Source organism: Notothenia coriiceps, unplaced genomic scaffold (genome assembly GCF_000735185.1).
Source record: "Notothenia coriiceps isolate Sejong01 unplaced genomic scaffold, NC01 NC01_scaffold00031495, whole genome shotgun sequence".
Classification (NCBI taxonomy): domain Eukaryota; kingdom Metazoa; phylum Chordata; class Actinopteri; order Perciformes; family Nototheniidae; genus Notothenia; species Notothenia coriiceps.
In genome coordinates, this window is record NW_011364196.1 from 149,266 (window position 1) to 174,213 (window position 24,948).

The window sequence follows — 24,948 nt, forward strand, 5'->3', positions numbered from 1 at the left end:
GACCAAGAATGTCCTTTTTTACCCCTACAGGTGGGACATCTCTCTCTCAGCCACTATCAGAGCATTGTCCCAGATCCCCTCCCAGTTCATACCTTTGCTCTTACACAATTTGTGCATTTTTCATAGCCCGTCCCCCAGCCAATCAGGATAGGAACAAAAGTCTCCTTATCTACGAACCATTACTCCTGGTGACCCCTCTCTTTATGTGCAGTACAATGTGTTTCACACTAACAGAAATGAGGATTCTTTGAAAGAGCTTCTACTCCTGCAGACTAAAAGGATCTCACCACCAGACTCCATATTACCTGCTTTTCCCTCAGGAAAGATTTCAACCTGTGGGAGAAGTGTTGAAAGGGATTACCCAGGTGTCTGTGAAGCACCATGACTAGGTTTAAAATCCTGTGCTGTTTGCTGCTCACGTATCACCTCAATGATGGAAAGAAAATCAAAGGACACAAAGGTGAGTGATAAGTTACGTATAAATTATCCAACAAAGTGCGATCAAAGATATTTCTTGCAACTTCCTTGATTAATTGAAAACCAAAATAATATTGTATGACTCCCAAAAAGCCATGTCATACTGTCAGTTCACATCTAATCATGTAATCAATATCACCCACTCTGGTGACAGTTTTGGAACAGGAGTGGCAAAATACAGTTCAAAAGTATGGCCCTTATACTCCTTTAACATATTAAATATCATACTTTGTTTTCTGAAAAAATATGATGCTGATATCATTGGAATCTATGCAGTTTTCTAGTTCTATCTTGTCTTATTGTGAATTTGATTTATATCGATTCTAAATACATTAATTACCAAACAACTGATAACATTATCTGACAAAACTCAATAAACAAGGCGGAGCTTTTATCTCCTTGTATTCTCACATCTCTTTCTTGTAAGATTGTAAAACACTGATTTTGTTTTGTGTATAATCCTAAAAGAGTACTGTTTTGGTATCAGGCCAAAGTCAACTGGCAATTCCTGTTTAAAAATAAATAAAATGGAAAGGCCAAGGACAAATGTGTGATGCCATTCATGTTTTCAAGGAATGGTGAATTAACTGTTACACAACTTGACACTGTTTTGTCGTTGCTGTAAATAAAGAGGATGCAATAAGCCAACTGTCAAGACGTGTGGCTGGGTTTTAGTTTAAAGTTTCTAAAATAATGTTTTGTTTTTTTATTCAATCTGATTCAACATTTGCTTCCACTATGTAAATGTAATGTCCCCAAAGTTTTCTTCCAACGATTTGTTTCGGTGAACAAACACATGCAAGAGGATAACGTTGAATTAAGAGGAAAGTTTTCATAGCACAGTGCATGCAAACAAACAACACTGTGCATTTGTTGTTTTTACAACTTAATGGCAGAAACCATATTAAAAATAATTACAGTGAGATTTATAAAGTACACTCTTGTGCTCTCTTACTGAGTCAGACCATATTTAATTGCTCTCTATGTTCTTATGGATAAACAGTCGTAAAAGTAAAGAGACACACCAAGGAACACGTGGGATTTAACGAGCAGAGGGGTAAATGATGGCCTGATAATTAGTCTTCATTACTTTCACTGTGGAAATGTTTTCATATCAGCAACCAGAGCTCATCAGATGGAAACTGTATCACTGAGCGTTTAGGCGCCTGGGTTTCTAACATTAAAATGATAGAATAATAAATATACTCGACAAGAATCAATGACGAAGCTTAAAGGAGTGGTAGTGATAGATTACCTTTGGAGAAGGATCTATAAAGCTTGTGAGTGACTGTGGGCTGTGGTTTTAAACATGTTAAGGGGGGAGGATTTATATAAGCAAATTACGAGAAGAGTCTGGCATATATTCACATGAAGGGAGTTTTTGTGAAGTATTATCTGTGTGTATTTGCCAAAGAGGTCTGCATGGCGGGAAACACAGACCGTTATTTAGCCTGTACTCCCAGTGAGCCTCAACAGGAAGTGTATTCCCTTTAGCTCTCAAATAATTAAATGAATGAATGATACAAAAAAAACTCCCCTGCTCTTGATAGGATTTATAATCTGAATTGTCACGTTATTTGTAATCATTCACCTCAGAGTAAACACATGCAGTACCTCAGTATGATCCGATATGCAAAGTAACCACGAAGAAAAAACAGATAACCCCTCTGCTGTTGGATTTCCCAGGAGCAGTGAACACCGGGCAGAGTATAGTCCTGGCGCTGAAAGAGTCCTACGTCACCAGCTCAATCTTTAGGATGTTTTTAGAAGGTGAGGACAACTGCACACTGGACCCTCTGCAGCTGCACACTCTCACCTCCTGTGGCTTCAACAGCAGTAATCCCCTCATCATCATCACTCACGGGTGGTCGGTAAGGTCAACCTTTCTTCCACTTCACTGACTTGAGCCACTGCTTACAAAACATGGAACTCAGGCCAGAGTGGAGGAATTGCTGCTGGCATAGTTTCAGATGTTAATGTTCACATAAATCCACAACATCAATGTGAAGGAAACATTTAAAACTCCTTTAAAGCACTTTGAATTGCCTTGTGTTGAAAAGTGCTATATAAATAAAGGTGCCTTTCAAACTCATCATAACTTTAAAAGGTCCCCTATTACACTATTTTTCATCAATATATTATAGTTCTCAGTGATATACAAAACATGTTTCTTGTGTTTGGCCCCGTTTCAAAAGTGCTGATTCTCTGTCTGTTACTTTAGAAAGTTTAGATGAAAATAAGGAGCCACTCCCCACGCCCCTCTGGGAGATATTTGGTCAAAAATAACACAATAGGCGCTTTCTCCTCACTTTTCCCTTTTAGTTCCGATAGTTCCTGGGATTTTGCATTCTCACCAAAAAGAGAGAACTTAGTTCATGAGAACTTTTCCCCCCTTGTCAGTCCCTCCCAGAGAGCAGGTACTTTTCTGGGGAGAAAAAAGTTCAAATTTCTGATTGGCTGGGCGAAAGCGGCTAAGAGGCGCTTTCACACCAAGTACTTTTCCCAGGAATAGTTCCCGGAACTTAATTCCCCAGAACTCTTTAATTCCTGAACTAGTAGATCACGTTCCCACCGGAATAAATCCCTGAGGGAGGATTACGGCCCGTCCACACTTCAGCTTCGACAGCTTCAAAAACGGTTTCCAACGCGTCTGCCCATTCACTTTGAATGGGGTGACGTCACGTTGCCTCGCTTTTCGCCGATCGGTGGAAGCGCAGCCAATCAAATCATATGCCAGTACAAGCTCTAGCCAATCAAACTGCTGCTTGTGTGTCAGGGGCGGGAGATTCTTGTGATTGGTTGTTGGTCGAGCTTCAGACACGCCCGCCGGCAAGCTTTTTTTGAAGCTGTAGTGTGGACGGGCCGTTGAGCCGCTGACGTCACTTCTTCTTCTTCTGCTTTGGGTTTACTGGCAGGCTGCAAACAACTTCACGGCGTATACTGCCACCCGAAGTCCCGGAGTCCGGCTTCGGGTGGCAGTAAATCGCTACCCGAAGTCCCGGGTAAATCGCCAGAATCGCCGACACCTCCTCATCACTCCACCGCTCCCACATTTTATTTTGTGTTGCCATAAGTTAGTCTCCCTCCGTTGGTGCGCTGGGCTAATGCTAATGCTAATAATGCTAATGCGAGCAAATAAAATGGCGGCTTCACAAAAACTTTTCGGCGTTTTGCGGGGCGTGGTTGGCAATTCGCCCTGCCAATCAGAAATTGGAACCTTTTCCTCCCCAGGAAAGTACCACCTCTCTAGCAGGGACTGAAAAGGGGTGGAAAGGTTCCCGATAAAAAGTTCTAGTTCCAGATCTTTTTGGTGTGAACGCAAAATCCCAGAAACTATCGGAACTATTCCCGGGAAAAGTACTCCGGTGTGAAAGCGCCTAATTGTGCTCTAGGAGGAGATTCAGGTGATAAGGTTGGGCGGCGGGGGGGTTGTTACCTTGGTTGGTTATATCTTACACAGGCTCCGCCCTCTACTGGACTCTATGGGTACTACTCTCAATCACGCTATGCGAACATTCACCCACTGAGATACATGAACTAGCCGGCCAATCGGGGCGAGCCTACCTGAATATGCGCGTGAGCACTTCCAGGCTCACTTCTCTCCACAATTCCACACTTCCCCATAATGGTAACCGTGCTGATTCCCCACTCGCCGCCCCAGTTGTAACTCCAGTAAAGGAAGCAGCTAGTGGGCACACACATTTGAGGGTGATAAACCGCAGGGAACGCTGTCAAAGCGCTATGCGGGTGCAGGGACATTATGGCCGGCGTTGTTAGGAGACACACCGAGACTAGCGTAAAAACTCAGATTAAAGCATTTTACCATCTGGGTGAAGGCTGCATTATGGCGGAGCGCACGCTCTCGTGGGAGCGTGCCGCGGTGCATTCAGGGACCTCAGTAGAAAAACGGCCCTTTCTGTGTCAGCCCCCCATGGGCCAAACTTCCTTTCATGGAGAGTTTGGCGGCAGAGTGGTCCGCCAGGGAGTACCACAGCTTCCTAGCTTTGACTGCACAGCTGATTGCTTGTCCCCTAACACAGTGTTACAGGGAATGGAAGCTCAGCTGTGTACTGACAAAGTGGATGGACAGGACACTGAAACGGGGTTACTCACTCCAGTTTTGCGGCATCCCTTCTCCATTCAGAGGTATAAGAGAGGCAAATCTATCATCCCAGGAGGAGTATAGGTTTCCTTTCAGCAGAGATTCAGGCCCTGTTGCAAAAACAGGCGCTGTCTGTTGTGCACTCAGCACAGAGAGAAGGGACTTTATTCCATGTACTTCCTGGTTCCCAAGAAGACAGGGGAATTCAGACCCATTCTGGATCTTCGCAGCCTGAATCAGCACATTGGCTGCAAAAAATTCCATATGGTAACTATAAAACAGTTATTGGAACTAGTGCAGCCGGTCGATTGGTTTACAACCATCACCCTGAAGGACACTTACTTTAATGTCGAAATTGTTCCAAGAAACAGAAAGTATTTGCGTTTCGCCTTCCAGGGGGATAGCCTACGAGTACAACAGACTACAGTTCGGCTACTCCCTATCCCCACGCACGTTCAGCAAATGTGTGGCTACAGCGCTTCAGCCGTTTTGCGACCATGGCATGGGGTTTTCTTTTATCTGGACAACCTCATAGTCATGGCCAGGTCCAGGGAATGGGCAATGTTTCACACAGCCCAATTGATCCTACACCTAACCAAGTTGGGTTTTGCGGTCAATTGGAAGAAGAGCAGTCCCATACCTCACCAGCAGTAGAGTATCTGGGGATGTTGCTCGATGTAGGCAGACTACGTGCCACCCTATCAGAGAGCAGACAGGCATCCCTGCTTCGGGCAGTTTGCAGACTGCGACAGGGGGCAACAGTGACAGCTTTGACCATCATGCAGACTCTGGGTCTCAGTGGTACCGCTGGGGTTGCTGCATATGTGCCGCCAGCAGAGGTGGTTTGCCGGCCTTCGTTTACATCCAAAGAGGCACAAACGACGTCTGGTGACCATCCCCCCCTCAGTGGAGGGCAATCTCCGATACTGGGGGTCCCCAGAGCATCTGCGGAGGGGAACTCCACTGGGGCGAGTGACCTCCTACATCACAGTGTTCACAGACGCATCCGTGACAGGATGGGGGGGGGGACCTGCCTGAAGAGAGCTATAGGTGGTCGCTGGTCTCTGACAGAGACTCGGCACAGCAACCTTCTAGAGCTGCGGGTGGGATATAACGGGGGGTTACGTATTGTAACCCTAGTTACATAAGCACAGGCGGGGCCCTCTACCTGGGGGCCCTGTCTTTCCTATGCCGCTCGCTGAAGAGGGTGTAGGATGACAGTCAGGAGGCGTGGCCGCCTTATATACTGTGGGCCTGCATGCACATTCAGGTAGGCTCGCCCCGATTGGCCGGCTACGTTTATGTATCTCAGTAGGTGAATGCTTGCATAGCATGGTTGAGAGTAGTACCCATAGAGTCCAGTAGAGGGCTCCGCCTTATATAACTAGGGTTACAATACGTAACCCCCCCTTATTGTCTAATGGTTACACAACCCAAAAAAACATTGTGACATCAAATTGGCCAAAATCTGGTCAGCTCATTTTCAGACAGGATTTTATATAAATGGATCAGGACAAGAAGAGAGGGAATCTTTTTTCCTGAAACTTTCAGAATCTCTTTACACAGAGGGGACACATTCATGTATAAAAGACATGACAAAGTGGATTTTGCATAATAGGTGACCTTTAACTTTCTTTCACACCACTGTGTGCAGGTCGTTGTGCTGGATGAGGTTTTGAACCTTACAATCAGGAGTTAAACTGTGTCTCGTTTTTCCTAAGGTGGATGGTATGATGGAGAGCTGGGTGCACAGGTTGGCCACAGCCATGAAGTCAAATCTCATGAACATCAACGTGGTGATTACCGACTGGCTGTCCCTGGCCCACCAGCACTACCCCAAAGCTGCACAGAGCACACGCACAGTTGGAAAAGACATAGCTCACCTGCTGCACTCACTTCAGGTCAGGGGAATGGACGTACAGAGTAAAAATCAGATAGATTGGTGCATTTTATACTGAAGAGGCCGCTAAAGGGTATCATCAACAAAATGACCATGTTTATATCAAATATTTGCCTCCCGTTACCTTGAATTCTTGAACAAAACATTGTTTTTGTTGCATGCCTCCACTGTGAAGTTAGAATACACAATAGACTCAAAATGAAGTCTTGATGAATTGAAGGAAATGTGGGCCACTTTTTAAAACAGCAATAATATCAGTTGACAACTATCACACAACTCGCGAAGTATACAAATATGGTACTTTCCCAGCACATACATTTTAGCTGTTTATGCGGTAGTGATCAGACTTGAATTAGACTGCAAGCGTTGTGTAAGAGTCTGTGCAACAGATGTTTCAATAAAGTTTTGCTCTTGGCAAACAGAGCCCTCATTTACATACATTTGGTAAATTACACAGTATACCTTTAAAAAAAACATTCAAGGAACAGATTTCAGCTGATGAAAATTGGTCTCTTACCTACCATAAAACCCAACAGGTACACTACCAGTTTCCATTTAAAAAGGTTCATTTGATCGGCTACAGTCTCGGAGCTCACATCTCTGGATTTGCTGGGAGCAATCTGGAGAGTTCAGAGAAGATTGGAAGAATTACAGGTGTGTGTTTCTTATGGTAATAATCGTGCTCTCTAATCAAACCAAAACAAATTAGTAAAAGTATATTAATATAATATTTTGTAACAAGATTGAATATTGTACCTGTGCAGGTCTGGATCCAGCGGGGCCCCTGTTTGAAGGCATGTCTCCCACAGACAGACTGTCTCCTGATGACGCTGAGTTCGTGGATGCGATCCACACCTTCACCCAGGAACACCTGGGCCTCAGTGTGGGCATCAAGCAAGCTGTGGCTCATTATGACTTCTACCCCAACGGAGGAGACTTCCAGCCAGGATGTGACCTGCATAACATTTACGAGCACATAAGCCAGTACGGGCTCCTCGGTAAGGTAAAGCACACACAACAACACCTTAGTAAAAGAAAACACATAACAAATATCTGACAAAATTGAAACACTAGAGCTCTGCAAGTCACCCCTAAAAGGCTGTGCTGTTTATTACTCCCTATCAAACCAAACTGGAAAGCTCCTGAAATCATGGTGATGCTTTAAGATATGTGTGTCTCATAGTAGTAAACCATTAATTTTGCAATATCTTCATTACAAAGCTAATTTCCCCACATTTTAAGAAATGTAGGTACCTTTGCAAACGTTTTTAGGTTTCAGTTAATTCAGCACACCACCCTAAAAATGTTTCTAATCTCTTTATTTAGTGTTTTCTAATGTTGTTTGCGATGTTTAAAGAGGCTCTGGTTTAGATCTCAGCTTTCTGGTGGCCTTTACAACCCTGCATCTGTGGAGAAAAAGAAACTCCGTACTGCTTAACTGCTTACTGGTTTGCCTCAACCTCTGCTGTATCATAACATTTTTTTTTATTATTTGGTTTTGCCACCTCAAAAACACTCCGATGGGACCAATTCATCTTTTGCTTGTTGACAGTTTCTGGTTTTGTGTATAGAGGAGTTTAATTCCCTCCAGCCTAACACAAGTGGCTCTGAGGTTTATGGTGTTCCTCGATCCAAAACACATCCGCATAATATGACAGTGAAAGCCACATTAAAGCATCTGTCACCCTTAAGATTTAATTAGCAACATGTGCCTTCCTCCGCTCTGTCCATGCCTCTGAGCTGAGCTGCCTCCAGGCTACAAAAGTGGCCTTAGGGAAAAGGCCTCAGAGAAAAGACCAGTGTCAGACATAATGACACGCTTTTAGGAGATGTGACAGAAGGACGGACTGATCGATGCCAGGGTTCGTTGATAATGAAGTCAATCCACATATAATGGTGTGGTTAAGGTTCTCAATCCACAGGAGAATATTTTGTGTGGAAACGATCTGTATAAATGCAAATCAACGTTGTTAAATCAATAATAAATCTACCATTTTGATTTCCTCCAACAGGTTTCGAGCAGACAGTGAAATGTGCTCATGAGCGGTCTGTCCATCTCTTCATTGACTCTCTCATGAATAAAGACAAGCAGAGCATGGCCTACAGGTGCAGTGGCAAAAGTGCTTTTGAAAAGGGGGTCTGTCTGGACTGCCGGAAGAATCGCTGCAACACGCTGGGCTACAACATCAGGAAGGTCCGCAGTAGCACCAGCAAGAGGCTCTACCTGAACACACGCTCTCGCATGCCTTTCAAACGTATGATGTTGTCCTCTTCATTTCAACCAATCAGCCTCAAGACACACTTATACATCCCTAATAGTCTTATATACTTCATCACTGTTGGTGTATTTATATCCTTAATATCAGTATATAAGTCTGGTGAGTCTTCTTCTCCTCCTTATCCCTTTCTTTGTTCTTCTCTGCAGTCTATCATTACCAGTTCAGGATCACGTGTGTCAACCAGATGGAGGGGATCGAGCCCTCTCTCACCATCTCCCTTACTGGAACAAAGGAGGAGAGTGGAGACCTCCCCATCACTATGTGAGTACAGTACCACCTCCCATCAGGCTTACATTACATCACATCCACGCTCAGTGTTCTGCCTTTGACACATGCAATATGCAGCTGTGCTCTCAACTCTATAAAGACACACATGGAAACAACTGGATCTGCTGCATGAAAGAGGGCTATAAATGGGAATGATGGAGTGAATAATTTACTCAAGACCCTATTTCCTCACTGTGTTATCCTTCATGTTGTGTGTGTCAAAGAGCCTTAGGCAGACTGGTATAAGAAGAGGAAATGTGCTGCCCTGCTTTAGTTGCAGACCAACATTTTTTTTTGTAATAAAGAAATGTGACAGCCTGCTGCAAGATGTTTCCCCGCTGTAATAATAATCTGCCAGTGTTATTTTGTCTTCCTAATTAAACTGACAGCACGGAAAAGATTTTGGGTAATAAGACGTACACCTTCCTGATCACCCTGGACAAAGACTTAGGGGACCTGATGTTGCTCAAACTGCACTGGGAGGGGTCGGCCATGTGGAAGAACATGTGGAACCGGGTGCAGACCATCATTCCCTGGGGAGGCCGGAGGGGGAAGCCTACGCTCACTGTGGGCAGGATCAGCATTAAAGCAGGAGACACGCAGGAAAGGTATACCCCACTGCATTACAAGCAATACTTCAATGTATAAATGAAAAAAAAAATTGCTCAAGAATAGTTTGAAGGTGTTGCATTTGGATGCAAATATTGTACCTTCCTCTCCCCTACATTAGTTTGACAGCTTTAGTTACCAGAAACTTGCAGATTTAGATTATTTATTCAAAATATAAAATCAGTTATATGATAAATGGAGATAGCCAGCTAGAATCTATATCATTCATTACAAATGGATTCATTTTAATATCAGTAGTTAAACCATGTAGAGTAAAATATTTCAACAAGAATTACAAATATTCAAAATGAAAAATGGCACCACATAGATTTTACTGTGAAAACAATATTTAAGTTCCATTATGGGAATATTTGTGACTGTTGCCTTAAGATGTTAACAATACACTATGTTATAGCTAGTAAAAGTGGAGAAAATAGTTAAACAAATTTAGTGAATATTGGCATTTGATTACAATTGATTGTTTTGAGAATGTGCACAGCTTATCAGGTTGTGTTTTTTTGATTGAGAATGTTACTCTGCAAAGTAAAGCTGTCATAAATATTGGAGGAAAGTATTATATGACTTCTATGAGTATAGTGGGGCAGAAGTATAAAGTAGACATGACAATGTTCAAGTAAACTAGACCTAGAAATTCATAAAAACTGTAGATTGAGAAATCCACTGTGCATAAGAGGTGGATCATTACTGATTAAGGTTTACTGTTAAATGCATATATTTAAGACTGCCCCATATAATTGACTATTTGAGTAAACTGTGGCAGTTTTTAAAGCATTACAATAACATGAAATACACATGAACACATTTCATAAAGAATAAACGGTTTTAGATAGAAAAACATTGTTGCAGTGTCCCTCTCTTGACACCTTCGCAGACTTGTAATGCCACCTAGTGGATTGTTTTGCAAACACAGAAATTAAACGGTTTATCATGATCGACTCACCGCACTCTGCTCACTTCACACCCACTTCTGTTTTTCAAGGACGTCTTTTTGTCCGATGACAAACGATGGACAGCAGGTTGAAGTGTCCCAGGACAAAGTGTTTGTGCGCTGTAAAGAAGAAACACCAAAGCACCACAGAAGAAGACACCAAAACAGACACGTGGTTCCTTAACCTGGTGGGAGGATCTCTGATGGATGCCATTACAAGTTCACAATTAGAGAAAAACACTTTAAAGTTAGGCTGTGATAATTGAGTAAATAAGAAATTATAATATGCCTGGAAGATGTGGCACTGAACAAATAATGGTGATGTTTTAAAGAAGAATTCTGGGAAAGTTTTGCTAGGTGTGTTTAAAATATAACATGTTTATGTGACTAAATTATTAAGTATTGCATAATGTAGTTTTAAGAACAATATATACATGTGTCTACATACAGGAGAACTTTCATGGAGTTGAAAGTTAAATTATTAACCAGACTGTGGACACTGACTCGTTCAATGACCTTTTGATGACGGAGAGCGTAACTGTATGCGTGTGTGTCATGTGTAAAATGACTCATTAACTAAAACAATAGTCTTGCCCAAAAAGTCATATAAATACATTTGTTTTTTCAAACTCAAACCAGAGCAATAAATACAAGAGCCTTTTTTTCTAATCTGTTGTTGGTTTGTTTTTGTTGTCTTTAACCTCAGAAGCAGGATTAATCAAATAAACACAACTTCATGTCAGAGCAGCCTGTCAGGCGATCAGATCCAAAAACCTGACTAATCAAGGCTGTACTTAACTTTCAGGTGTAAATAATCATGACTGTAACATAAACAAAGTGTATGAGGCAATCAAATCTGTAGAACAATCATAGTGGGCTTTTCAGAAAACAGTAAAGAAAAACTATTGATCAACTCTGGTTTATTAATGCATTTCAAGTAGTTCAAAAGAAATAATATTTTTGCACAATGACTTTTCAAAGTAAGCAAAATGAGAAAAAAGAACAAAAAGGTAAATAAAAGACACTGTATAAAACACAGGAGACATTAAAATCAGACAGAAATACTGAATCTAAACCATTTTGCATCACTTACACTCTAGTGCACATTTCATTAAATTCAGAACATTTAAAAGACTGAACAACTTCCAGAGTATTTCCCCCTAACACCCAGTGTTGTCCACATCTTACCATATCAACAACACAAGATAAAGATGATTTTGCAAAGCAGATCACACACGCAGAAAAGAAAATTAAAATGTGCCAAAGATAATGAAAAATACACCTTAAGACCCAATAAAAAGCACTGCCAGTAGCACCAGAAAGGAAAGGAAGTCGGTAAATGGAGCGACACAGGATTGCATTGTAGTCTAGAATGCAGCACAGAGACATGAGTGAAGATTGAACATGGTTATGAAAGCAAGATTATTATTTCATGTACCCATTTGGGATAAAACATCGAAGGCATTTATCTGTGAAGAGGCTAACTTGTTTGCTGTTACTCTGCATAGAATCTCTCTGAACGTCAACACAACATCCTGTCTCCCTGCACAGAAAACAACGCCGAGCTGCAGCCGTGCTCCATACAACTCTTTTGCAAGGATAAGAAAAAAAAGATCTGTCTTTGCTTTACCAAGTTTACCCCAAGTATACATACATACATACATATACATATATATATATATATATATACATACAGATATACATATATATATATATATATATATATTACTCATGCCAATAACTCGACTCCACTCTCATTCATACATCAGTGAAATTAAGTTTAATCTGGTTGGAGGCTACTGAAAACTCCATTTAAGCCGGGCAATAGAAGACTATTATTCAAGTAGATACAAATTAAAATCTCTCAAAAGATCTGAAATAAGTGTGGATTATTATTCTATGAAAATGTGTGTTTGTAACATTTGGTTTTCATGCCGATATATGACAATCATCCCTTACATTTCCTCTTATGATTACCATACACTGCCAAGCCCTAAACACTTCCAATATGTATTTCCACTTCAGCAGTCCAGGTTGATAACAGTGCTTGGACAAACTGCCAGCTGATGCATGATTTTAGCCTCGATAAAAATCACTGATACTTCGCTAACTTCAGTCACACTGCCCCGAATAGGCACATTTTAAATGCAATTACACAAACCAAGAGGATGTAAAAATGGTAACAAAATTCCTTGAGGAAATCAAGACCAGTAGGAAAGTAAAAGACAGAAGAGCTGACACACAATGATTGATCGCTCTGTGAACAGTAGCAAGAGAGTAACAATATAATTAGAAGCTCTACGTTTCGTCAATGTATTCAATTCCTCAACATATACAAATAATCTGAACTGCAAGTAAAATCAATAAAAGCTAAATCACATTTAAACCAGAAACATTTCTCATTAAGAGGATTCAACTGCTTTTGAGTGGTTTTAACATATTTTTGTCATTTCGTAAAACAACTGCCAGTGTGTGCAATTTGAGAGGTGTACATGAAAGAAGTGAAAAGGTGGGCAGGACATTGTGGGACACTTTTTTTCTGTAATAGCTTCTTATATATGCATATCTCTTTGTTCCAAGCGTTACTCACTTTCCTTGTTGCTTCAACTATTCCGACTAGAAAAAAGTTGAGTGTGACGAATCAGAGCCAAAGCAACAAGTCCAGAGAAAACGGCTATGACAGAAAAAAAGCGTGTTCCAATCAGGATGATAAAAGCTATTCTCTCACCATAGATGTCATCCCCAGACTATATCTCTGTGTAAACTCAACTGCAAAACCATATGACACGAATATACAGACCAAGATAATCAATCTCCCCTCCATCGGATAACAGATGACAAAATAATCTTGTTAAGCTTTTTTTACATTCTTTTCATACAACCTGTCCTCTAAATCCTGTGGCAGCTAGCGTGGACCCTTATATACAGCCTTCAGCCAGGAGGGACTTCACCCTGAAATATGCATGCAGCCATCTTCTTCACTAAATACACTTGTTTGCTATTGTTTTATTAATCCTGAGAAAGCGAACTAAAACAGTAAATAATCTTCATTATAAAGAATTTCATTTGAAACTAAAATAAACCTACTGCCACATCTGAACGATTGTACGCTGGAAGAACATGAGAATTAAAAAGAAAACTTGATGGTGTTTTGAGCTTTTCAAACAATCTAGTAACATTGGCAAAAGATGTTTTTCTGTTTAAATGTGTCATTGCTGTTTTTGATGGCAGTAAATACCTATGGGACTTGCAGTCCTGCCATCGTGCTGAAGATGGCAGCACTTCAGAGTGGAAGAGCAGGAAATGAAAAAAGAGGGAGCACAGATCAAGGACAGAGGAAGGACTCTTACACAAGCTGCTTCACTCTCCTTCATTCTGATAGAAAACAAAAACACGTTCAAAGATTAAGACCACATAACAAAGATCAGTGAATTTCTGCTCCTGTTTTTCCTTGGAAAAGTTATTTATTTACTATAAAAGCTGTGTGAACCACTGCTATTCTGGCTCTTCGAGCAGAGGTGTTTGTTAGGCCCAAAAAAAACCTTTGGGCTTTGTTCAGTGAAATCGATCCATTTGCAAGATCTTTGAATAGGTTGTTAAGGTAACTCTTTGGAGTGAAGTGCTCCTACTGTAGGCACTAGGAAGACCCAAGACAAAGAGCAGAGCCGGTTCTCAGCGTCTCATTTGGCCCATCTGATAGTTCTCTCTGGGCTGGCGGTGGTGGCGCTGGCCCTGGCCCTGGCCCTGAGACAGAGCCTGCTGCTGCGCCTGCTGCTGCCTCCTCCTCTTCAGCGTACCTACAGGACAGCAACATCAAATTGATGAAGGTAATACAAAATAGTCTATGTCCTTAAAAGTAACACATCAGCCACAAAGGGACCATTTGCAAATGCCTTACCGCAGTTTTATTCTTAAAGACATTTTTTCCTCGTTTTTTTCCAAAACATGTGCAATTTCATTAAAACCTCACAATTTATATAATGTATATATGTATGTTGATATGTATGCATATGTACATGTGTAGACATTTGCTATTTCAAACAACCCCTGTGTACTTTTTATTTTTTATTTTATTTTGACTAATTTTGTTTACTATTTCATTTGTCACTTTCGGGTCTCTAAAAATATATGATTTGAAAAACTGTACTTGTATTATAATGTGACCCCAAATAAGTAAAGAATAAAAAATAAAAAAACTCAATTTAATTGAATTAGTATATCATATTTTGAATTAAATAGTAAGATTGAGTCTTGATGCATGTGTTGAGGAAGTTTTGAGCATAAGGCTGTATAAATCAGATTTGGATGATGGTGTGATAATGTGTTGTATGAGCGTTTCTAAATGGATGTTTTTATCATTATTCATCAAGACTGTTCTCTTTTTTTATTCTTAAATGATTAAGGAAATATTTTTTTAAAACTAAATTTTCTTCAAGAATTTAACATGACATACAAATGGATATTTAGTTGGTGAAGTATTCTTTTAAGCTGCACTCAACAATCTAAAGTATGTGGATATTAACATACATGTAAATACAAAACATGTACTGTACCTGGCAGTGGCTTTGGAGGGGGCAGTTTGGGGTTGCTGCTGGGGGTGTGGACGCTGCAGATCTTGATGAAGCCGGCCATCAGCATAATCAAAGCAATTCCCATCAAGAGCACCGCCCACCAGTGAGCCTGTAAAACAATAATATTTTAAAGGATATCTAAATACAGGCATATCAATAGTTTTTAATGTGTCATGAGGTCGACAAATCGTTGCTGATATCAAGACACTCACCACTATCCACTCTGCAATATTTTCATAGAGTTCTGCATTGAAAATGGCTTTCTTCAGCCTTGCCAGAGGCCCGTCAGCGTCCACCAGACGACACCTCATGAACACATCACAGTAGCCCTTAAAGTCGTTGCAGGGGGAGCCGGGCTGCAGCGTGGTGGTCTTCTTGTTGAAGAATTGGACCCATTTTTCTGAGCCTGTGCTGCTGCAGGTGTTGGGCTTCACTGAGGGCAGAGGGAGAGGGAGTCACCACTGAGATTCACACTAACTCTATAAGAATAACTTAAAAATGAAACCTTCATTTGAAATGACCGAGAACAAAGTCATTAAGGTCATATCAATAATACAGTGATTGTGTTCCAGCCTGTCACTTACTTTTATCCATGCAGCACACGTGGCACAGCTCAGCGGCCTCATCCTTGCTTTCTTCCATGGCACAGGTGCAGACCTCCAGACCGTACTTCTCACAAATGGATCCAGAGCACCCCTGGTCCAAACAATAAATAGTTTAAAAAGAGTTCACAAACAACGTATACCAGACACGAAAAAGCAAGAGGTCAATAAACATACCCCATTGAGGCAGACTTGTGTTTCCGAATGGCAGGAGGTGAAGTTAGCCTTTGGTTCGGACGAAGGACACAGAGGAGTAGCTCCGTTGCACGTTCCCTGTTGGGCGCACTCCGACTCCTCTCTGCACTCGGCGTTTGAGCCCTTGAAGGAACACTCTGGTGTGCAACAGGGGCCTTGGCTAGGACTGCGGGAAAATAATTACAAATGTGCAATCAATGCTATGCTGAGAACCCTTACCCTAGCAATACTTGTGCCAAATACACCAACTACAGGCTTGAATACAGACATGCTGATCACAACTGACCTGCAGATTTTGCCAGGTTGGAGTTTGCATTTTTTGCCCTCCCCTTCATTGGCGTTATAGCAGCAGGGGTCACCACACTGGTCACTGTAGCCGCAGTCGCACTCTTCTCCTTCTTCCACTAGTCCGTTACCACAGATCGGCTGACCAGACTCTGCACACACAGACACAACAGCATGAAGACATTATCTCTCTCATACACTGAGAAAGAAACAAATACGATGGTTAGAGAGAACTTACCAACAAAACAGGAATCTCTCTTCTTCGTCAGAACAGCGCTTATATTGCGGATGCTGCAGATAGAGAACTTGTTGTTGTTGAGCTTGTCCCCTGATGTGGCTCTGGCGTACATGATGTAGTTGCCCTGCTCCTTTTTATCCTGCGACTTAGACTCTCCAGGGGTGCATTCAAGCCCAGAGTCATGCTGTGAAACAGGAGGCAGGGAGAGGACAGAAGGCAGAGAGACTTGAGAGACAGAAGAATATATTGCAGAACTTGACATGTGAAATACTTGCACTGACAAAGGCATCTGTTTTAAATCATAGTACTTACAGGAGAGCCAAAGTTGTGCCCAACCTCATGAGCGAAGGTAATGTGTGACACCTTGGGAGGGACGTGGGAGGCGTAGTTCTGCACAGTGATGATGCCAGTGTTCAGAGACTTCCTCTTTCCGTCAGAGTACAGCTTGCTCTTCTCACAGATGCCCCCAGAACTTCCTGTTGCAGGAGAATAAACAGGATATGAGCAAAATGGATTATCATACAATTAAATAATAAACCAGATTTCACAGAGAGTATCCTTTATAATTTAACCCCTGGTTAATTTACTGTTGTAGATATGGTGTCAAGAGTTAGTTAAAGTTATCATTTAAGTCCTTCAGTACTGTGAATGATATAACATTTATAATGTATTAAATCATTTGAATGCACAATAGAATCCACTTGCAGTCAACAATAAGCATGCCAGCAGTGCTGCAGTGCTTTCACTAATCCATAAAGCCAGTCACAAGGAGGCAAGTTCAGCTTCTAGCCACACAGAAACAAAGACAAGACATCAGAGCACTTAGACTTGGATCAGTCCATTATGTGTAAGTGCACTGAGTATGGATGTACATTGTATGTTGTTCACTGCGCGTGTGCGTGCGTGTGTTCTTGTTTAGCTCCTCTACTGAAGCAACAAAACAGCTGGTCACATTAAATGTGATACACATTAGTTGTGCTCGGCCAGTATCCCTCCCTTTGTTCAGGAAATAGCACACAGCTCACTGCGGCACTTCCTCCTCTGTCTCTTATCCTCAATCGATTCTTTCCGCTTACAGCATTGCCCATTTGTCCGTATTGATCGTCTGTGTTTGTTGCTGTATTCTTCATGATGAGAAGGTGGTGTCTAAACTTATTCAAAGCAGTAGAAGGGGGAGGCCTACATAACTTTCATACATACATGTTGTGTAGGGCTGAACGATTAATCGATTTTAAATCGAAATTTGAAATGATGCGATTATCAAATCGCAAAGCCTGCCATTTTTTTTTTCGTTCTTCTTGTGTGTCAGTCATCCACACCAATCAGAAGTGCTGTGCTCCACATGTACCAGCCATTGTTAACCAATCAGAAGTGGCCCATGATAGAAGGTGATAGACAGATTGATCCAATCCCCTGCTCCATCACATGTTTACATCTATTACAGGGTGAATCTTAAACTGAAGCTTGACTTTAAAGCAACCCAACAGACGTTTCATGTAAGTTTAGTTCTTTCACTCGTAGCTCGGGCTGCGGGGGTGCTAGAGACGGGAGCATGTTGATGCGACCTTCCTAGCCGGAGATATGGCCGCATTTTACAATAAACTTCCATTGGGTCGCTTAAAAACAAATATCGCAAATCGAATCGCAATATTTATCAGAAAAATCGCAATTCGATTTTTTCCCAAAATCGTGCAGCCCTAGTGTTGTGCCTGTGAGCAAATAACCAGTTTATACAGGATTTTTGAAGCAAGTGCACATTGTTGGTTCTAATGGAGGAGGAGGTATTCACTCATAAATTAAAACATATACAGTATATACACTACAGCATTTAAAGTTAAACTTGCATACTAACCAGTTTTTGGACACTGACTACTGATACTACATTGTAAACTCAGGACAGATCATTTACTCATGCCAACGCTGCTTTTTCATTATTCAAACCAATTTCAGGTATTTTAGTTCAGAGGCCATTAAAGTCCTGTTTCTCTCACTGCACCCAAATCTAACAAAAATAACCAGTTGTTACGACTCAAACATAGATGAAACGTTATCAGCGTGACTGTTTAGTCACTTCCTCTTCGTTTTATTACCAAATGATATAATGTTTGTTTTTCTAATAAAGGCGCTCTGGAAGCAAAGGTGAAACGTAATATTTAGTACAAATGTATATTTTGGCAAAAGATTAAGACAATATATTTTGTTCATTTTGCAATAAAGATAAACAATTGTTTCATCTCAACTTTCACTTGGACTTGATTCTAAGTTTAAGTGTATATTTAGTTGGAGCATGTGTGGTAAAGCATTGGTTTATTAATGGATAAACTGAGAAGGTAAGGGCGATTTGGACCTATGAGCATCACAGGAAGTCCCTACCAAGGCTGTATGCGTTAATGTTATTGTGTTGTGTACCAACCTGAAGGAGCTCCGACCCAAGCCAAGCCAAGAACCCCATCATCAAAGTCCCTGTCGGAGAAGACGTAGGCCAGGCAGTAGTCATCGTGGTTCTGCTCAGAGTTAAGCTCCAGAAACTTCTCCACTCCAATGTTGGCAAAGCGAAAAGGGTTAGTTCGGTCTTTTTCATCGTCGGTAGTATTTATCTGAATAAAGAAGAGTTTGAAAATAACACAAGAGATAGAGTAAGAGATATAGTTTATAGAGGCTTTAAATGTATAACTATTCACACTGAGGAAAATCTACACCACAGTACTCATGGCTGAGCAGACAGGTTAACAAACTTCAGAATCAGAATACCTTCACTCATACTAGCAGCTTAATTCCTTTCAGGTAAATGGTTATATAAACTAAAACTTCAGCAGATTGCAGATTCAACTCACCCTGATCCTTTTGACCATGAAGGCGATGTTTCGGATGCCCAGGAAGTCTGTGCCCTGGTAAATGGAGTCAATGGCCTTCACATGGCTGGAGATCTGTGGAGAAAGTAATCCTTTAGATATGTAGTAAGGCAAAAAAAATGATGCTAATCTCTGTGATTAACTACCCCAATCATTATATTTATACTAGTATAATTTACTCTTTTTATAGCTCAATATAACATTGTTTTATATTTTGTATTTCGATATGTGTATGACTTGGATGTTTATTTGCAGAAGTTGTTTTATTTTGTGTTATTTTTTGACACTATGTAACACTCGCACTTCTATTGGCCAGCGCTCCAACAAATTGTACGTGATAAGGGGCGGGACATTTCCAACATATCTCTAAGCGGTTGACCAATCACAACAGAGCCGGCCAGCTAACCAATCAGAGCAGACTGGGCTCTGGTTTCAGACAGAGGGTGAAAAGAGGTGCTGCAGCACAGGCAGTATGAGAAAAATAAAGCGCTTTTTGAACATTAAAGCATGGAGACATCTCACAGTAGAGGCACAAATATGAGCTTAAAAAGAGCATAACATGCGCTCTTTAATATGTACACACTGTGTGCATACCTGGGCAATGACAGCCTCTCTTGTGCCGTAGTATTTGAAGAAGAGGTGGTCAGTCTGGATGAAGAGCTGGCAAGTGTTCTTCTCCTTTGCTGTTGCTCTCTTCCTCCTCAGAATAACAGGACCATTGGATTTATCTTCCTCCGATACACTGCTTACCCCCTGTAAGAAAAACAACCATCAGGATCAGGACACATGGGAACACATTGCCGTGTTTAAAACTTCTAGCATGGCTTAAACATTGCAGGTAATCTGGCGGTGGATGAGAAAGCATGTACACCTGAGCTAAAAATATACACATGCTTTTACTGTTGCTGCAGGGAAGGAAGGTTCTATACTGTATGAGATAAGATCGATTAACCCCATGTCCATCTGTGTGTTTAATTATGAACTACAAAGAGGGGGAGGGGCTTTGTTGCGTGATGCTTGTACTTACTTTTTCTGGCTCCTCTACTCCAGTTGCTTGGTATTTCAACATCCTCTCATACACCGAGTGGTCAGCGCAGCCGCCCTCTGAGCCATACTTATGAGGATAATCTGGCAGATAGAGGGGAGATAAGGCAATGTTATGAACGGCTTACACTGCATCATGCTTCTCTCTCGGATCATGTGTGGTCGGCTGGTGAAGGTGAATCAGGGTGAGAGTAGCTGCTTTAAATAAAATGCTTTAATGATATAGCTTCTGCGAATCATCGCTGACAAATCAGCTTTCTCTCTGAGCAGTAGACCTGCCTCTACTAATGAAAACGTTGATTCTCTATTCTTTTTTTATTTAAGACTGCTGTGTAACAATGTTATCTCAAAGTTAGTATACACACTGCATTTAAATGTTGAAGGGTAAAAGAGAGGGGGCTTCAAATAAATGCATTGGGGATTTTATAAACAATGGATTGCAACGGTGATGGCAGCATGAATTGTGCAGCATTTGTTTATCTGCCCCGGTTACGAAGTCCGATTCACAAAATATATTGTGTTCTTGATATTACAGTACAAACACGACCATAACGTTTTGCAGTGTAATTTGCGACTATTCGTGTGGCTAAATATAAATGTAGCCTTTGCACAAAGAAAACAGTAAGACTAACAACGAGGGATACATTTTTTAAATTAAATTCAAACTGCGTGCTACTGATCCTGAAAAAAAAATGCACAAGAATTCCTAAACACATTAGCCATTCAAAAACAAAAACAAATGTTGGGATTCAAAATAGCGGTCTGTCAGCGCTGTTGCTGTTTCCAAAGGCAATTCAGACTTTAAATAATATTACTGAATGTTTTGGCATGGCAGCCCTTTACAAATGATCTTCAGCCACTAACAACTGACGACGCTGAGGGCTGATGTTTGTGAATGGTCTTTCATTTTGCAATGAGGCTCATTTGCATAGAAATGTCTATTTTGCTGTGAATAAATGCATATTACTTAATTTAAATACAGGCAAATGGCACAGGATTGTTGAGACGCTATTTGTTTGGCAGCTCAGTTAGGGGTGCAAATCATCTTTTGCGGGTGCTTTGCGAAGTAAACTGTTTCTTTATATGTTATTTGTGCATGCATGTCTTTTAAGCCAAATCAAGGTCAGAATCCAAAACACTAAGTAACTTTAAAATAATGAACAATTATGTTTTATATAATTTTAAAGCAAAAAACAAAAAACATTTTAAGCTAAACTAATGAGATTGGATGCTGTTTTCAATCTCTAATCTAATTGGTCCCTTGCAGAAGCTTTTGTTTGCTGGACCTTTGATCCCATTAATAGTAGTGGAGGACATAAGCCTGAATGTTACAGGACTTTTGTTCAGTAAAGAGAACCGTCCGGTGCTGGTTACTGAACAGACTGGACGGACTCTGAAACAATGCATTCAAACTCTCACAATGTGTTTTCAGAGAAAGCCCTCTTTGTCCCTACAGTGAATGCTGTCTCATTCAACTGCTAATCAAAAGGCCCTTACAGTGTGGAACAAAGTCAAAAAGAAACCACAAGAAAGGCCAAGAGTCAGAAGTAAGGACGATCACTGATGTCTTTTTCCCCACAGATACCAGCTTCTAAATATCGAAACAAGATATGTGATGTTTTACAACTATAGTGTAATTTGAACACTCAACTCAATATCTCTAAATAGTCCATTTAAGACTAATGTAAGACCTTTCCAGCTTAATGCACATTAAGGGGACCATCTGAAAAACGCTGATTTATTGTGCATTTACATGTGTTTTTAGGAAAATGTTACAGATGAATTGCCTACAGTACAAACACAATCATACATGTTTTTAAAGGTGACCTGTTTGAACCCTACTATGCAGATATAAGCAGACGTGTCGGACAAATCCGAATTACATGGGAAGATAAAAGGCTGAAATAATACATAACTTGAGTTAATATTTAAATAAAAGGTTGACTAATCCAGCTTCCTCTGTACAAATGACACAATGAAATGCTGTGGGTGGATGAGTTCACAACATAATGAACCACTATTACTCTTTGCTTACATATTCTTCAGTAGATCCAAAGAATTTCCCTATGTATGTGTGCCAGGGTTTCCGTTAGCCGGTAATTACCGGTTTTTAGCTGATAAAATTTAATAAAAACCGGTAAATTCAAAACCTGCCGGTCAAAATGTCCGATGCTCCGATCGATTGGCCGCCGATCATTATCGGCCGATATTCACTCTTAATAGTTTGATCTGTGCTCTCTATAAAGGCTGATCAGGAGAGCTGGATCTGATCGATATGGACATAAACGCGAGTGAAGTGTAACCGGACGCGAGAGAGATCAGATCAGCTGCTGAGTCTGACCTGAAGCCCCGCCCACTGTTTAGCACGCTGCATGAGAAACTGACGGGCTGTCAGGAGAGAGAGCGAGGGAGAGAGGAAAAGAGAGGCTCCGTTTCTCCCGTGTTATTATTCAAAGTTAATGTAAACTTTTGAAGAATGTACTTCATCTACTACAAGTAGCTTCTTTGAATGTAATAATTATGTTGTTTGTTGTTTGAATGAATCTGAACTTTTCGATCTGTTACGATTTTAAACTGAAGCAATATAAAAATGACTCCCATTAACTGAGTTTTACACATCAGCATATCCGGTCATAGTCCCGGTAATTACCTGCTAACGGAAACTCTGCTACACAATTGTTATTATTATTATTGAAACATGACCGGTAAGTTTCAAATTTGTCTGGTAAAATAAATTCTGTCCGGACATTTGACCGGCAAGAAAACATCCTAGCGGAAACCCTGATGTGTGCATGTCTCAATTTATGATTCCTCGGGTGTGAGTTCTAGATAAGTTATCAGCAGTATAGAGTGCTGTGTATCAGCCCGCCAAAAGCCAGGGCGTGGTTCATATCAGACCCACTGCCTGGCAGCTAAATACAGTTCTGTGGGGCAAGAATCAGAAGTTTCCAGTTGCTGGATTCAGTTTCTTAGGAATGGATATGAGTCATAACTTTCGCTTTATCAGGCTACAATACTGCTTCCAGTATAAATAAAGACCAGAGGCAGAGGACCTCCATATCCAACAGATCACAATTCAATTATTTACAGAGCTAAAGCAATGTTTTGCTCAATATTCCTCCCAAAAGTTAATTATCTTTCTTCGCTGCTTTTAATGCATTATCTTGTTTTTAGCAAAGAAGAAAAAGTCAGTTAAAAAACATTTAAACACTAATGCATTTCAAAAGAAGCCTGTTAAAAAACTAGAAGACACATGTTTGTGGCATGTCTAAAAGGTATAGAGGTCACAACTTTCCCTGCAGCTGCATATTGTGCAGATTTGAACCACCTCTACTGCACACAGGGTTTTAAATGAAAGCAGGTGCAATGGTAGATACTCACTGATGTCATCCTCGTGATAGATGATGGAGTGGAAGGGCACATCCTTCAGGTACCTCTCCGAGGGTTCAATGTAGTATGTTCCTTGATGGGATTTAATGAAGCCTTCAAAGCGGCCGTCAACCACGGAGCCATGGGTCAGGGTGTCCTTTTCGCCTGAAGCACAACGAGGATGAAGATGGGCAGAGAAAAACAAATATATACTCCAATCGACCAAGGAAACAGTGGTATTTGCATGGAGTATGAACAACGTGGTAATGTTTGTATTTTTAAAGAAAAGTTAACAGTAATACTTAAATTGACATGTCTTTAGTGATGTTTTATTTTCAAACTCAAGATATTTATTGTAAAATGTCTTCGTTTTCTGAGCGGTTTACTTATTGAAAGAGCTTTCCTAAGTAAAGATCTCTCTGTTTCTAGGTCCCCTTTCTGTTTGTTTCACAGACAATGATAACAAAAGTTCATTTGAACTCTGCTGGAGACGGGTAGCAGGAAGACATCGAGAAAGGAAAGGGATTAAGGGCGGAAGCCAAAACAGGATGAAAGTTAAAAAAGTTCTTCCTGTGTGTAGGCTTCTGACGAGACAAATACTCGACAAAAACTAACTTTAGTTGTCCACAATATTCCATAATGCTTGACATGAAAGCGTTGTCTCCTAGCTGAGCTGATATGGGGGATAAAGTGGGAATGATATAAGGCGAAATGTCTTTGAAGACCTTACATTTAAATTAAAAAAGCTTAGAGAAACACAAATCTACAAATCTAATGTGTTGTGTGGAATCAGCTGGACTTACCAAAGATTTCTCCACTGTAAATATGTGATGTATCAACGGGTGTCTCCTCTCCAGATACATCAATGATTAGATCTGGGGAAAATGTAGTTGTATCTCTCGTCATCCGCAAGTTAAATTGTCTAAGGAGAAAAAAAGGAGAAATTTGTAATTAACAAAATAATTAAACACTGAATGCAAATTGCACTTTGACACGCTGACATGATGAGGCTAACACAATACACACCCTGAACCCTAGCAATGTTAATGTCATGTTTTCACCATAGAGTTTTAGTTTGAAGGATGGCTCGAACTGGAAACCCGAGACAGCACACAGAGAATTGAGTATAAAACAAGTTCACACATTCTTCCTGCAGCTTCACAATGCTGCTCTGATAGTTGTCTGATAGTGATGCTCAACACTGCTGTG

The 24,948-nt window shown here is 40.8% G+C and overlaps 2 protein-coding genes across 2 annotated transcripts; one reads left to right on the forward strand and one right to left on the reverse strand.

Moving 5' to 3' along the window:
* Positions 1 to 381: 381 nt before the first annotated feature.
* lipca (lipase, hepatic a) lies at positions 382 to 11,228 on the forward strand. Its single transcript, XM_010788005.1, has 9 exons — positions 382 to 460; positions 2,164 to 2,348; positions 6,301 to 6,480; positions 7,016 to 7,133; positions 7,244 to 7,477; positions 8,492 to 8,734; positions 8,905 to 9,019; positions 9,415 to 9,633; positions 10,635 to 11,228. Exons 1-9 carry the CDS (start codon positions 382 to 384, stop codon positions 10,765 to 10,767), a joined length of 1,506 nt encoding a protein of 501 aa, XP_010786307.1. The 3' UTR covers positions 10,768 to 11,228.
* A 255-nt stretch (positions 11,229 to 11,483) lies between these two features.
* Positions 11,484 to 24,657, reverse strand: adam10a (ADAM metallopeptidase domain 10a). Its single transcript, XM_010788006.1, has 14 exons — positions 24,543 to 24,657; positions 23,752 to 23,904; positions 20,354 to 20,454; positions 19,921 to 20,079; positions 19,309 to 19,401; positions 18,888 to 19,071; positions 16,787 to 16,950; positions 16,475 to 16,658; positions 16,238 to 16,388; positions 15,934 to 16,117; positions 15,739 to 15,850; positions 15,367 to 15,587; positions 15,137 to 15,263; positions 11,484 to 14,380 (listed from the first exon to the last, which is right to left on the reverse strand). Exons 1-14 carry the CDS (start codon positions 24,643 to 24,645, stop codon positions 14,256 to 14,258), a joined length of 2,061 nt encoding a protein of 686 aa, XP_010786308.1. The 5' UTR covers positions 24,646 to 24,657; the 3' UTR covers positions 11,484 to 14,255.
* Positions 24,658 to 24,948: the final 291 nt, after the last annotated feature.